Source organism: Myotis yumanensis, unplaced genomic scaffold (genome assembly GCF_028538775.1).
Source record: "Myotis yumanensis isolate MYYU_CA2020_CCGP unplaced genomic scaffold, mMyoYum1.0.hap1 SCAF_9, whole genome shotgun sequence".
Classification (NCBI taxonomy): Eukaryota; Metazoa; Chordata; class Mammalia; order Chiroptera; family Vespertilionidae; genus Myotis; species Myotis yumanensis.
The window spans coordinates 296,558-311,513 of NW_027223760.1; the positions used below are offsets into that span (position 1 = coordinate 296,558).

General features: G+C 59.8%; 1 protein-coding gene across 2 annotated transcripts in view; it reads left to right on the forward strand.

The window, feature by feature from the left end:
- The first annotated feature begins 993 nt into the window (after nucleotides 1-993).
- Nucleotides 994-14,956, forward strand: part of PTPRN2 (protein tyrosine phosphatase receptor type N2) — a 479,830-nt gene continuing 465,867 nt past the window's right edge. For both annotated transcript variants that reach the window (XM_070423558.1, XM_070423559.1), the window contains exon 1: nucleotides 994-1,114. In XM_070423558.1, coding sequence (XP_070279659.1) covers nucleotides 997-1,114 — 118 coding nt within the window. In that variant the 5' untranslated portion in view covers nucleotides 994-996. The remainder of the gene's footprint in view (nucleotides 1,115-14,956) is intronic.

Sequence of the window (14,956 nt, forward strand, 5' to 3'; positions counted from 1 at the left end):
TCCAAAGCATGGACAGTGGCCAGCACAGAGCCAGGCCACAGGGAGGAGGGAAGCGCCCCGGCAGGGCCCACCCCCACTGGGAGTCCTGACCCCTGACAGGAGCTCAGAGCTCAGGAGTGGCTTCCTGGCTCCAGCTCCCATTTCCAGATGATCTTCCAGGTTAGGCTCCCACTAACCCCCACCCCTTTCCAGGATGAGGACTCCCCTCCCCTCCTCGCCCCCATGCTCAGACCATGCACAGCCTGAGCTCCAGGAAGCCCTGACATTACCTGCTTCAGGTGAGATTCAGACCCAGGCGACTGCCAGGCACATATTTTTTGTCAGCCTCACCCAAGGATACTTTTCCCACGGGATTTTAGAGAGTGGAAGTGGGGAGGGAAGAGAGGAGAGAGAGAAACATGGATGTGAGAGACACACGTGGATTGCTTGCCTCCTGCAGGCGCCACAACCAGGGTCAGGGATGGAATCTGCCCCCCCATTCCCCCCCCCCCCCCCCCCCCCCCCCAGCGCCGGCCTTCGCTCTAACCACGAGCTCTGGCGGCCAGGGCACCGGCCACACTTAGGTGCTGGCGGCAGTAGCCGGCAGTCGGCAGAGAAGGGCCCCATCCATCCTAGGACAGGGTGCGGCGGGCCTTCGGGCACATCTAGGGCAGCCAGTGACGCCCTTCACCCCCACCCGGACCCTGGCGGGCGGGCCGGGCTCCCACTGGGGTCAGAGAGGTGGGAAGGGCGCGGGGGTGAGGCAGGGGTGGGGTGGGAGGGGAGGGGTGCGGGCTCGGGCCGAGGGAGGTACAGCGCGGGAGGCTGGGCGCCCACAGGTGGGGGGCCTAGGGCGGGGCGGTGGCGCCGGGACAGCCGGGGTCGTGGGTGGGCAGGGCCGGGGCGGGGCCGGGGCGGAGCTGGCGGGCGGACGCGCGGCGGGGGCGGGCCGGGGGCGGGGCCGGCGGCGCTGTCCGGTGCTGAAGCGGCGGCGGCGCGGAGCGGGGAGCGGCCGCCATGGACGGAGCCGCCAACTTGGGGCCGCCGCTCGCGCTGCCGCTGCTGCTGCTGCTTCTGCCGCTGCTCCCGTCCGCCGCGCCCGCGCCCCTCGCCCGGCCGCTCGCGGGGCTCCTGGGTGAGTGGGGGGCGCGGGGCGGGGGTCCGAGGCAGAGGGGCGGGGAGGGTCTGCGTGGGCGGGGGAGGGGCGCCGGGCAGGCGGGACGGGCTCCCGGGGCGGCAGGGGGTCGCGGCCCAGCGTCGTCGTCCCTGCCCGAGTCGCCAGCGGTCCGGGTCGCCCTGTGCGCTGCCCTTGCTGGTGGCGTGGGTGCGCCCCGCGTGTTCGTGCCGCGTGCGCGGGGGGAGCACGAGTGTGGGTCCCGCCTGGCACCCGGCTCCTCTGGCGTGGTCACCGCGCGCCGGCCTCCCTCCTTCGTGGCAGCCCGGGGGGGACAGGGCGCCCGAATCAGCTGAGCGCTCCCGGGGTTGGAGCCGGGCAGGGCGCGGGCGGCTCCGGGAGGAACTGGGGCGCGCGGCGCAGCTCCCCGCCCGGTCCTGATGGAGCCACTGGGCTGCCCCCGTGGCTCACCTGGAGGGGAGCTGGGGGCGGGGGAGGCCGGGTGCTGGCGGGCAGGGGGCACCCCCGCGGGTCTGCACCGGCCCTGCCGGCTGGGGCCTCGCCGCGCCGCCGGCCCTGCTCCCTCCTTTCGGGCTCGCGTCACCCGTGAGCTGTTTGTTCAGCGGCCGCCACCTGCACGCACGCAGCTCGGGCCGCGGCTGACGCAGCCGGGAGCCTCCTCGGAGCGGGGGCGGCGCCCTGGCGGGAGGCCGGTCCCGGCTGCTCTCCTTCCGGCAGCTGCGGGTCAAGCATCTGCGAATCCGAGGCCGGAGAGGAAGGCTAGGGGGCGGCGGCGGACATCCGGGGCGGCAGTGGTGCTCTGAGTCTGTCCCCTCCATTCGCCAGGTGCCCCAAGGGGCAAGGCTGGGCCCAGTCCTCCTTAGCAGGACCCAGCGCCTGGAGACGGGGACCTGCCACGTCCCTGCAGGTGGGAGGGCACACAGCGCAGGTCAGCTCCCTGCCTCCTGCCCGCCAGGCAGCTGCGGCCTGAACTCAACCCAGACCCGGGCTCCAGGAGGGCTGGGAGCCCTGGCACCCAGGAGAGGCACACGCTGCCCTCTCCCGTCCCTCCCTCTCTCCCTCTCCCTCTCCCTTTCCCTTTCCCTCTCCCTCTCCCTCTTCCTCCTCCTTCCCCCTCCCCCTCTCCCTCCCTCTCCATCTCCATCTGGATCTTGTTTGATCACCATCACACCCTCATTATCCAAACAACAGCACAAATGAAAGCTGCACTTAGACTTGGCCCAGCCAGGCCCTTCATGACCTGCATGCGTGGCCATCAACACCCGGCTCCCTCGGTGAGGCCTGCGGAACAGCCGGCCCACGAGGCCCACTCGGTCCGAGTCCAGGCCCCTTTCCTGATCCCCGCCGCTTCCTTTCCCCTTTAATCCCTTTAGCTTCCGGCCCTGGCACCACCCAAGCGCCCATGTCTCTCTGGTGCACAAGCCTCCCTTCGCAAACGCAAACAGTAATGCTCACCGAGTGGAACAGGGCGGGACAGGGCAGGGAGGTGCCATTCAACTTTGCTCCTGGCCCACATCCCACCCCAGGACCCGCAGCCTGCTCTTCCCTGCCCTCCCCCTGCCCGTGGCTGCTGGCAGGGCGTCCTTTGGTGGTGCTCAGTACTTCCTCCCTAAACCTGCCGAGGGCCAGCCCTTGTCTCCAGGCCCGTCTTCGGTTGCAGGAGGCCGGTGCCAGCCTGAGGGCGCTCACAGGAAAGACCCTCTTCCTTTGGGGAGAGGGGCCACTCCTTTGCCAAAGGTCAGAGCCAACCCTTTCCTACACATGCTGCTTGGGGACGTAAAGTCACACCTCGCCGACGCACCTGTCTTCGTAGGCGGCTGTGTGTTTAGTTTGCTCCTGTTTGGCCTCCTGATTCGCTCACGCATGCATTTCACGCACCTGCAAGCCCTCGCAGAGGGGAGGAGAGCCGGGCAGGAGTCCTGCCTTTGTGACCTCGGTGGCGCGATTTTTTATTTTTAAATCAAAGCACCTTCCTCCTGCACAGAAGTGCAAAGCCATCTTTGCTTCTTGGGGCCCAGAGCCCAGGATCTTCCCTGTTGGTTGTGAGGAATGAGAACCGCCCGCCCCTGCCGCTCCCAGCCTTCAGGAAGGCAAGCCTTTCTCTGCCTGTGTCTCCTCCTCAGGGAGCCCTCACCCTCAGGGCCGATGGGCCTGTGCAGGGGCTGGGGCTTGGAACGCCCTGGGCTTTGGGGAAAGGGAGGCGCAGACAGTGGGCTCACCCACAAAACCAGGTGCGTTGGGTGGGACTCCCGACCTTCTCCTATGTCCAAAGATGGCTGTTCAGCGTGTCATCGTGGGAGGGCCTGCGGGGGTCACACAAGTGTCAGGTGGCTCCTCTCTGCCAGGTCAGCGAACTCAGGGTCTCTCAGCTCTTATCCTGAAAGCCATCGGCCTCACTCTGCTCACGGGCTCACCCTCCTGGTGCCGCCCGCAAGGAGGGTGCACTCTGCGTTCCTCCATGGGGTGCTGGCCCTTCACTGGCACGTGCCCCAGGGGTTCCCACTCACCGAGGGTGGGCCTGTTGGGCACGTGGGGGCAGCAGTGCCAGTGAAGCGGACTTTGGCCTGGGGCGGAACCCCAGCTCCTCACCCCAGGGCGTGTGAGCTCTGGGGCATCCATGGCGTCTCTAAAAACTTCTGCATTCTGGGTTTATTTTGTTGTGTTTTGAATGCAGTATTACCTAATTTGTGAATGTAGTTATTCACCGGTTTCTGTTTGGATGTTTGAGAGCTGGGACGTGGGGAGAGTATGTAGGAGAGATGGGCCGCTGAGCTGTCTACCCGCCGGGCTGAGTGTGGGAGGGTTTCCAGCCCTGGCCCATGTGGCTCAGTGCTTAGAGCACCAGTAGGTCTCGGGGTCGATTTCCAGTCAAGGGCACATACCTGGGCTACGAGTTTGACCCCCAACCCCAATTGGGCATGTGCGGGAGGCAACCAATCAATGTCTCTCACATTGTTTCTCTCTCCTTCCCTCCCTTTCTCTCTCTCTAAAAAAAAAAAAAAAAAAAAAAAAAAAAGGAAAAACATCCTGGGTGAGGATTTAAAAAAAAAAGGTTTTCTATTAACATGAGCCCTTAGAGCAGCGGTTCTCAACCTGTGGGTCGCGACCCCTTTGGGGGTTGAACGACCCTTTCACAGGGGTCGCCTAAGACCATCGGAAAACACATATATAATTACATATTGTTTTTGTGATTAATCACTATACTTTAATTATGTTCAATTTGTAACAATGAAATTGGGGGTCATCACAACATGAGGAACTGTATTAAAGGGTCGCGGCATTAGGAAGGTTGAGAACCACTGCCTTAGAGCATTGCCTCAGAATTTAAACTCCCTTATGAGAAGGTGTCTGTAACTAAATGCAGCCCAAACTAAAAAAAAAAAAACCTTTTGAGCTTGGGTGGCCGGTATTTAAGCTGCCTGGGTATGTGCAAAATTGCTAGTTCAGGGATTGTTTATGTGTGGAAAGGCACAAAGCTTAAGAAGTGGGCAGAAGGAGTTTTCATTCAGAGGCATCCTGGTGGTCGCTGGCGGGCGAGGCGCGGCTGCAGAGAACCTGTCCTCTCCACTTCCTGGGAGAGGGCACCCTGTGCGCCCTTAGGCGCCTGCCAGCTGTCCTCACAGGTCGACACTGACCTGGTGGGCGGACACCCAGCTGGACGTGTGTTTTGAATCTTGGTTGATCAGAGGCCAGAAGGGGAGCCCTTTGGGCGCCTGGAGGCAGAGGACGCGTCTTCCCCTCTGGCCGCTCCAGCGACGCCCCAGCCACTGCGTAAGCCCCCGCAGGACGCGGGAAGGGGTGGTTCTCCTGCAAACACTTATGTTCACACAGGAAGTTCCGTGTTTGCTGTCTGCGTCTGTGTGGACAGGGCGTGACTCCAGCCCTCGCCTAAGAAGGGAACTTTGGCCTGAGGTGCAGGTGTGTGAAACTCCAGGCCCAGCTGCTTGCAAGCGTGAGCAGATAGGGAGCCGCCAGGGCTTTGCAATGACCAGCTGGTATTGGCCCTCCTGCAGGAGGTGGGTGGAGGGTGTTTGACCGACTTTATCTGTCCCCTCTGATCTATGGCCGGTGATTCCCTGTCAGCACGTGGGTCCTGGGCGGCGGTGCCGGGCCCGGGTGCGGGGACGCGCTAGTAGCTATAAAACAGAGTGCGGAGCTGTCTGTTTATTTCAGTGGAAACTCTCGCTCGGTGAAGCGATCTGTGTGTGTACTGACCTATGTGTGGATTCTGGTGACAGGAGCTAGAAGCCCGTCACCCACACTCCTCTGTGGCAGCCTGCCCATCCCCTCAGCCCCCGCCACTCCGAGAGCTTTCTACCTGGTTCCACGTACTCCCCAGAGTAGCATCGATGGGCAGCATCCTGTCTGGTTCACAGCCAGGAAGACGGAGGCCTGGAGGACCCGGGCTGGGTGGGGCCCAGCCTCTGGCCCCCGAGTCTCCCTTTCTCTCCCAGGAAGGGAAGGCCAGCTGTGCAGGGTTCTGCCGAGAACAGGACAGAGGCCATCTCCACTCGCCGAGCTGCCTTTCTCCACGGAGCCCCAGGGCCTGTTCTAGAAAGTGTGAGGAGCTCGTTGGCCTTGGCCGGGCTTTCCCACGTGGGCTGCTCTGGGTGTCAGAGCCCGGCGTTTGGTTTGCCTCTGAAGGAACGTTGCAGTTTGGAGGGGAGACTGTGTGGGCACCGTCAGCCTCCTGCGATGCAGGGTGCAGGGTACAGTGCCGTGACCTGGAAGCTCAGAAGCTGTGGGCCTCCGGCAGACCTCCCCCCGCCCCCCGCCCCCGCCTCCCGCCCCCCCGAAGCCCTCGGTCTCTATGGGCCTCTTTCTGTTTTGCTTTGTTTATTCATTTGTTTTGTTTTTAGACCCACATAGAAGTGACAGCACACGGTACTTGTCTTTCTCCGTCTGATGTATTTCACGGAGCTCACTACCCTCGCAGTCCATCTACCCCGTCGTCTATCCCACTCAGCTCAGGAGCACCTCTTCTGCGTCCACATCTTGACAATGTAGTTAATACTGCAATGAGCGTGCGGTGCATGTATCGTTTTGAATTAGCATTTTTGTTTTTTTCAGGTAACTACCCAGAAGGAATTATGGGTTGTGTGGCAGCTCTTTTTAACTGTATGAGGAATCCCTATTCTGCTCCCCACGTGGCTACAATAGTTTGCACCCCAATGCCAGGCTCCGTGCCCACATCCTCGCCAGCACCTGTCGTTTGTGGATGTGCCGATGGCAGCCGTGCTGACAGGTGCGAGGTGGGACCTCAGTGTGGTTTTGATTTGCATCTCAGAGGACCAGTGACTGAGCATCTTTTCCTGTGCCTGTTGGTCCCTGTATGACTTCTCCCATTCCTATGATTTATTTATTTATTCAGTATACTTTTTTATATTGTTGGCACTATTACAGGTGTCCCCCACTTCTCCCCTCTTTATCCATCTCCACTCAGCCCCACCTACCTCCTCTGGCCTTCACCACACTGTTGTCTATGCCCATTTTTAATTGGATGGTTTGGGGTTTTTTGGTATTAAGTTTCATAAGTTCCTTAACTATTTTGGTTATTAGCCCCTTATTGAATACATCACTCAGAGAGGTCTCCTTCTCAGCGCCATCTTTTCATCCTGTTGATGGCTTCCTTTGCTGTGAAAAGCTTTTCGGTTTGAAGGAGCAGACTTGTTACAACAAAAGCCCACTTCAGAGTGGGGACGGCAGCCGGTCGGAGTGGCTTGGGTGGTTGAGTGTCACCCCCTGCACTGAAAAGTTGCAGGTTCAATTCCCAGTCAAGGCACATGCCTGGGTTGCGGGTGTGATTTCCCGTTGGGGCACGTACAAAAGGGAACTGATCAATGTTTCCTCTCTCTCTCCCCCTTCCTCTCTCTAAGCATGTCTTTGGGTGAAGGAGGGGTTGCTGTCCTAAGAAAAGTTTGAGAGCAGCGGCAAACAGGCCACGGATGGCTCAGTGCAGTGTCGCGTCTTCCGTGTGAGGTGTGCTGGCGGGGAGAGAATGGCGCTGTCTCTCCCATGATGCGGCCATTCCGTGTCACCACGCGGTTCTGGAAGCTCATGTCGGCTTCGGGGGCAATGCCCTGCACACAGCGTACGGCCTGGGTTTGGAAATGGTGTTTGCTGAGAGAAATGTCCAGGAGAGAGGCTGACCTGGTTTCCAAAGAGAAAAGGACTTGATATTAATGGTGCCGGTCAAGTCTGCCTCCAACAGCAAAATGCAGTCCACGTGCACGTGCATGAAGCCGCCAGTGGTGCTGGCGGGAGGCCAGGCTGTTCCTTCGGGCTGAGGCTTTAGTCCAGCTGAGAGTAGACACCATCCTGTGGGGCGGCTGCGTGTGGCTCAGCAGTGTGTGTTCTCTGAAGTACACCTGCTGGTATTTTAAAATATGCATGTATATATTTCTATTGATTTCAGAGAGGAGGGGAGAGGGAGAGAGAGAGACATCAATGATGAGAGAGAATTACCGTTCGGCTGCCTCCTGCACGCCCCCCCACTGGGGATAGAGCCCACAACCTGAGCATGTGCCCTGACCAGGAATCAAACCGTGACCTCCTGGTTCATAGGTTGACACTCAACCATTGAGTCACACCAGCCGGGCTACTTGCTGGTATTTTAAAGGCACCAGATGAGACATCCCAGGGAAAGTGTGGCTCTTCATGGCTGCCAGGCACGGGACTGGTGAGGAAGCAGCTGCATGGCCTCTACAGGCCTCCCCACCCCAGGTCCCCTCTGCCCTGCGAAGGCTCCTCGGCTTTTACCAAAACGCAGTCAGGACTCCTTCAGCCTTGTCCTCTGCTTTCGCCTGGAAACAGGCCGCCATCTCCAAACTCCTGTTGCATTAGTGGCCTGTGAGCAGACGCAGGTACGAGTGAAGCCTGAGGGAACGCGGCCGCTGGGGGTCTGTCCCTGGGACCTGGGCTCTGTGGCCTTGCGCCTGCTCACCGGGCTCAGTCCTGGTTCCATGAGACAGTCAACCTGGACAAAGGAGGCTCCACACAGCCGAAACCGCGGGCGACTTCCGAATGCAGGCAGAAGGCAGGCTGTGGGCCAGCGGACAGTTCAGCTACCAGGACCCGCTCAGTGCGGCTGGCGGGCAGGTGGGGGGCCGTTCTTTCCAGCTCGGTCATCGGCACCCCCAGCGGCGCAGAGCACTGCCGTTCCCCTCTGACCTCTGAGTGCGCCCCTCGGAGCTGGGGGGTGGGGGTGGGGGTGGGGTGGGGGGAGGCCCTGCTGCTCCCAGAAGCCCAGGCTCTGCGCACAGTGTTGCGGGGAGGCCAGACAGGGCGGAACACGTCGTCATTGCAAATCATCTCACTTGGGAGGCTCCGGGTCTTAGCTGAATGTTTGCAGAAGAACGACCATTCGATTTTCTTTTTATTCGCTTGTTTTACTTTTTACCTTCGATTTTAAGTAGTGACATCATTTATGTGTTTCTATTGATTTTTTTGAGAGAGAGGAAGGTGTGTGTGTGTGGGGAGAGAGAGAGAGAGAGAGAGAGAGAGAGAGAGAGAGAGAGACATCCCTCAGTTGCCTTCTGCACACGAGCCCTGATGGGACCAAACCCGCCACCTTTTGGTGCACAAAGGTGCATGGGAACGACGCTCCGACCACTGACAGTGCAGGGCTGAGTCACACTCTAATAAGCATATTTAACTGATGCAGCTAATCACATGGCAATAACGAGGACGATGGTGATGATGCTGTCTAGAGTTTATCTCCTATCACCCCTCTTAAGAGCTAACAGCCGTTGAATGAGAGAGGTAGGGCTGAGCCCTGGCCCAGCGGCTCGGTTGGAGCGCCGTCCTGTGCACCAAGGGGCTGCGGGTTCGAGTCCCAGTCAGGGCACACCCCCAGGTTGCGGGGTGATCCCTAGCGGGGGCGTGTGTGGGAAGCAACCAATCGGATGTTTCTCTCTTTCTCTCAAAATCAGTGCAAAAATATCCTCAGGTGAGGATATAGGGCTTAAATAAGAACCCTACGCATTCTCACATGCTGGAGTGGGAAGTGTAATAGAAGAGAATACACACCCTTTCTCAGACACATGGGTCACTTTCTTTTAAACGTGTGTCCTCTGACGAGGCAGCAGCCAGAGCACATTTGTCAGTTCGTCTGCCACGCGAGGCTGCAGGTGCTGAGGTGCCCGGACGTGTCCGTCACCGAGGCACGGAAACCATTTGGCGAGAGAGCGAGAGGATGCCCACACTCCGAGGAAGTGGCAGGTCACCAGTGCCAGCCGCGGGGCCGTGCCCAGCACAGCTGCTCGGAACGCCAGCCCTGACCTTGTGCCTAGGCCACGCCAGCAGCACCCTCCAGCCCAGCCCTGCGCCCGGGGAGTGAGTGAGGCAGAGCCGGGCGAGGTCCCTCAGCCCGCAGCCCCCTCGCCCCCCGGGGCCTGGGGTGTGCGGACACCAAGGGCCTGCCCCACGCTGTCGGAAAGGAGGACCCGCTGCCCTCCTGTCCCTTCCACATCCCGAGTGGCTCCCTCTCTGACCTGGGGCTCAGGTCAGGGGCCCACAGGACCGCCCCCTGCAGGGAGGGGCTCTGACCCCCAGCGCCCTCCCGGGGTCCATGCCCCCACAGCCTCCCCTTCTGGCGTCCGTCCCCCCAGCGCCAGCCCTGGCTGCAGGCAGATGCGGTCCGCGAGGTGCCGGCTCCTGGGGGCTGCCGCTCCCGCCGATGCCTGTGTTTCGCTCCGTAGGTCCCGTTTCTTCCCAGCGGCCTTTTGCTCAGAGGACAGACCAGGGGAGGCACCCGCCCTCTCCCTGACCTTCCCAAGGCTCCTGGGGTTCTGGGACCCATTTGTGGGGAGGGAAGGTCCGGAGTTAATGTGCACCCCCTGCCGGGGCCACCAGCTCTGACGTCCGAGTCCTCGATCTGCCCTGTTGCTATGAAGGTGGCTTTTGTGGGAGCCTGTCACCCCCCAGAGAAGCTCCTGTTGTGGGCGGGAGGGTGCAGGGTCCCCTGTGAGGCCCTCTTGCTGTGGGGGGCACACTCCGCGGTTTGCCCAGCGAGGACTCCACATTCTGGCCCCTAATATCTATTTCACACCCGAGACCTGGAAGGCGCCTTAGGACAAAGGCTGTGTTAGAGTCGAGCTGAACAGACAAACTGTGATGTCAGAAGCAAAACCGTGGAGACACTCATTTCTGCAGGACCCGCTCCGGACGGACAGAAGCCCTCCTCTGGCCAGACACACCCCCGTGCTGTGTCACCGGGCACACGGCTCCCTCTCTGTGACCACACCAGGCCGCCGGCTCTCGTTTGCTTTTGCCTTATTTGGGGCAAAAAGCAAGTCCTTTAAGGGGTTCATCAAGCAAGGAGGATGAAAGCCCAGGAGATTCTCTGTTACAGGAGCCTCCTGCTGGGGCCTGTGCCGGAGGAAGCCTTTTTAAGAGGAAAAAATGCTTTTCAGAGTCAAGATTAGATTCTGAGTTTAGTCCTCTAAGAAGCAGGGTCTACTGACTTTCTCATTTCTGTGACAACTTCCAATAGTCGTCTGTTCCCAACAGAAAAGGAACTTAGGGTTCAATGAGCCTTGGCACAGGGCAGGGCCGTGCAGATGGGAGGGAGCCTAGCAGCGTGTGAGTGGCATTGCTGTATGTACAGATGAAGCTCACATGACAGGTAGGTGTCTGGGAGAACGGGCCAAGGCAATATCAAAACGACAGTTTGGGAATGAAAACTTTGTTAGTAAAAAATATGGTGGCTTAACAAAATACGGGAGGTGTGTACGGGACTAAAAGGACATCAGTATTTGGTAATGAAATTAGATTCTGCTCAGCTGTATCTCTGTTGTATCTCTGGGAAGTAAGAGGTAATTCTCAAAGAACATCTCGATGCAGGGCTGCTCTGGCAAGATGAAATGCGCAGTGAGCTGAGAATGTGGCTGTTGATGCAGATACACCTGCTCTTATTCTCCAGAGGCTTGAGGTAGTGACACAGACGTCGCATCCACTGTAGGGCACATAAACTATGTATTGACATGTCGGTACATCCCTTAAGAAGTCTGTCTGTGATGTGAACAGTGGTATGTTTAGTCAGGGTTGGTACTGCTGAAGGATGCGTAGCATTTGTTTAGTGGTTAAATGTTTTCCTTAAGAAACCCAAAAGAACAGGTATCGTGGGCAAACTTAAAGTCGAGCGTTGTAGGAAAAGGGTGTTTGAGGCCATCAGAGTTGATCTCACATGAAATAACTCCCACAGACAGTGTGTGTGAAATGGATACTAATTCCAAACTCAGAGTCTCCTTTGCCCAGGGCTGGGTGTGTTGTCACCAGGTCCCAAATGCTGTACTGATTCCTCCAGAACATCGGCAGCTGCTGGGCAGCCCCTCCTGTTTGGACAAGGCTGAGGGGCCTTGGGCTGGACGCAAGAGCCCCTCCTGCAGGAGGCGCCGCGTGCCAGGGTCTGGGTGCTCCACGTGCTCACATCGCTGACCAGGACCAGACAGCACGGTATTCGGAGGGAAGTCCAGGTGTCTATCCTTTCCAGTTGCCTCTGTTCTCACAGTCAACAAAGAGTTTCAGTTTTCCACTGAACTACACAACTAGCTAGGTAGCAGAACCTCTGGTCAGGACAAGGGGCTGAGCACCTACTGGGTGCCAGGCCCTGCACCAGGCACTGGACATGCAAACATGAACAGGACCATGTCCCTGCCCTCTAATTCCCTCCCTGCCTTCCAGAACCTTCCCTGTGTCTAGAATCCCCCCTTGACTTCTAAAACCTTCCCTGCTTCTAGAACAGCGGTTCTCAACCTGTGGGTCGCGACCCCTTTGGGGGTCGACCAACCCTTTCACAGGGGTCGCCTAAGACCATTGAAAACACATATACAATTACATATTGTTTTTGTGATTAATCACTATGCTTTAATTATGTTCAATTTGTAACAATGAAAATACATCCTGCATATCAGATATTTACATGACGATTCATAACAGTAGCAAAATTACAGTTATGAAGTAGCAACGAAAATAATTTTATAGTCGGGGGTCACCACAACATGAGGAGCTGTATTAAAGGGTCGTCGCGGCATCAGGAAGGTTGAGAACCACGGTTCTAGAGCCCTCCCTACCTTTCAGAACCTTCCCTGCCTTCTAGAGCCTTCCCTGCCTTCTAGAGCCTTCCCTGCCTTCTAGAACCTTCCCTGACTTCCAGAACCTTCCCTGCCTTCTAGAACCCTCCCTGCCTTCCAGAACCTTCCCTGCCTTCTAGAACCTTCCCTGCCTTCCAGAAGCTCAGCAGGAACTTTATCCTGTGAGTCCCTAGTGCTTGTCCTATAAGGAATTTCATTAAGTTAGTTCACTTAACTCTAGAGAACTTGGTTTAGGAAGCTTTCCTACGTCTCCATATGAGAAGACTTTGGTGAATGATGCTGCATTTCCCCATGGGTATTTATTTTGTTGTTTCCTAGTTCTTGCCAGGAAATGGAAGGGGCACCTGTGAACTTGGCTTTTGCCTGTGGGACCTTAGGAGTCGATGCTTTTCATTAGATGGGCCTTGTTAACAATCCCAACATGCAAAACACAGACCCCAAGCCTGCAGCAGGAGTGGGACTGGACGGGACGGGAGGGAACTGGAGCGCAGGGCCAGGGGCGGCCTCTGGCTTCCTCCCTCCTCCTCCTCAGGGTGTCTGTGACTTTGCCGTCCAGGGCAGCTGTTTGGTCAGAGAAGAAAGCTCTTGTGTAAACCCTTAAAAAGACAGAAAAGCATCGCAGAAAGGACTCCTTAGCCAGGAGCTGCAGGCGACCTCCACCCGCCGTCCCAAAGGCCCGTGTGCCAGCGCCAGGGGCTGCACGGCCCGGCCCCCCAGGGCCCTGGCGAGGCGGCTGGCCGGAGGCTCTCTGCTCCTCGCTGTGCTCGCTCGGCTGTGTTGGCATCTGCGGGCTGGGCCACAAATTACCAGGAGGAAACGCAGGAGGTGGGGTGCGAGGGGAGGGCCGTGTGGGAGGTGGCCAGGCCCTGTGCCCCGGGAGCGAGGTCCCTGCGGCCCCGGCTGGCTGGGCGGCCCGGAGTCCAGGCGCTCAGACGCCCTCTGCTCACTGCCTCGGGGTGTTTCCGATGCGCGAGGTTGAGGGGGCAGCACCCCCGTGTCAAGCCTAGCGGAGCAGGGCCCGCAGCAGCAGAGCAGAGGGGAGCAGGCCCAGGGCGCCAGTGACCGGGAGGGGAGACCCTAGCGGCGGGCTCACAGCGCACCTTCTAGGAACATCCCGAGCAGGTGCGCTGGCCGCTTGCCGCGAGGCTCCCCCCCAGGCCCCGCCTCCCTCCAGCCCCCCTCCAGGGCTCTGCACTTCTGATGGGGCAAGAGGGAGGTGTTGGGGTGGTGGGGTGCTTGCTGGGGTGCACTTAGAAGCTCAGGGGGAGACGGGGAGGGAGGCAGTAGCGGCAGGAGGCCCACGCTGGGAGCGGGGAGGACAGAGCAGCCCCCGAGGGGAGGCCGCGTGTCCGTGGGTCCTGAAGGCGCGGTGGCCGCTCTTCACAGGAGGACGGGGTGTCTGCGCGGCCTTGCCCGCCTCCCCTGGCCTTTCACAGGGAGGCCCGGCCTGTCTCTGGGCAGCGCGGCTCGTCCTGGTCGGTCCTCGAACGTCCTGGCTCCGGGAGCTCCGACTTCATCCTTTCTGGGCGCAGCGAGGGCGGGCCCGGGATTCAGCCGCGCCCGCACCAAGCTGTTGGCTCCCCCGGCTCCCCCCGCGGCCAGGGAGCTCCGTGGGGCCCGCCCCAGCGGTGCCGGGGTGGGGTGGGGGGGTGGGCACCTGGCGAGGCAGCGGCAGGCGGCTCCATGCGGAGGGCGCAGGGACCTGTCTCCATGGCCGGGCGCAGGCACCTTGACAGACTCTTTTTTTAATTTTTATTATTATTATTTTTTTTTATTGCTTAAAGTATTACAAAGGGTATTACATATGTGTCCTTCCCCCACCCCACTCTTTATGTTCTTTTCCCTTCCCTTTCTTTCCTCGCCTCCATCACCATTTATCCCCGCCCCCGGAGCCCCGCCCCGGGAGCCCCGCCCCGGGAGCCCCGCCCCCGGGAGCCCCGCCCCGGGAGCCCCGCCCCCCGGAGCCCCGCCCCCCGGCCGCAGAGTGCCTCCAGCAGGACCACCTCGCGGTTGAGTTGCCTGCTGTGGGGCTGGGTGGGAGCTGGTGTGGGTGTCGGAGAACGAGGGTCCTGCAGGCCTCAGGGCCCCGGGCGCAGGCTGGGCCTTTCCCGTCCTAAGGAAACGCCTCCCCCAGCAAATGCCGCCTGGCCGTGGGCGCCCTCTTCCTCTGCGTGGCGGTGCGGACGAGTCGCAGATCCGAATAAACACGAGGCTCACGGGGAAGGCAGAGCGAGCTGCAGCCATGCGTTAGTGGTGGAAGCCATTGAGCTTCCTTCGATTTTTGACCATCTCTGTGGTTGTGCTGTTTGCGAACAGACCCGCCATCACGGCGTTGGCCCCAGGGAACCTGGGACACCAGGAGCTGTCCTGGGCCCGGGGGCTGCACCGCTGTGGACGCAGCCACTGGGGTGGTCCCGGGCGGCCATGACGGGGGGCGGGCTCTGTCTCCCCCAGGCCTGTCTGCACAGCTCCCGCCACACGTGGTCCCTGAAAGCCGTCTGTGAGCTGAGTGTGTCATGGAGCTCGGGAGGCCTGCGTGCAGGGCCCCCTGAAGTCCACCTCGCAGGGTACCGTCTGCCCTGGGGCCTGCGTGTGCGTGGCTCTCTCCCGGGAGCCTCCTGCTGGCTTGTCTCCGGGCCTCTCCCCCACAGCGTGGTTTCCAAGCCAATCGGCTTCCATGAGCCGCACAGAATTTGCACAAAAGCAACACCAGGGACAGGGTCTCCCTGCTGTTTCTCCTGAAATCAGG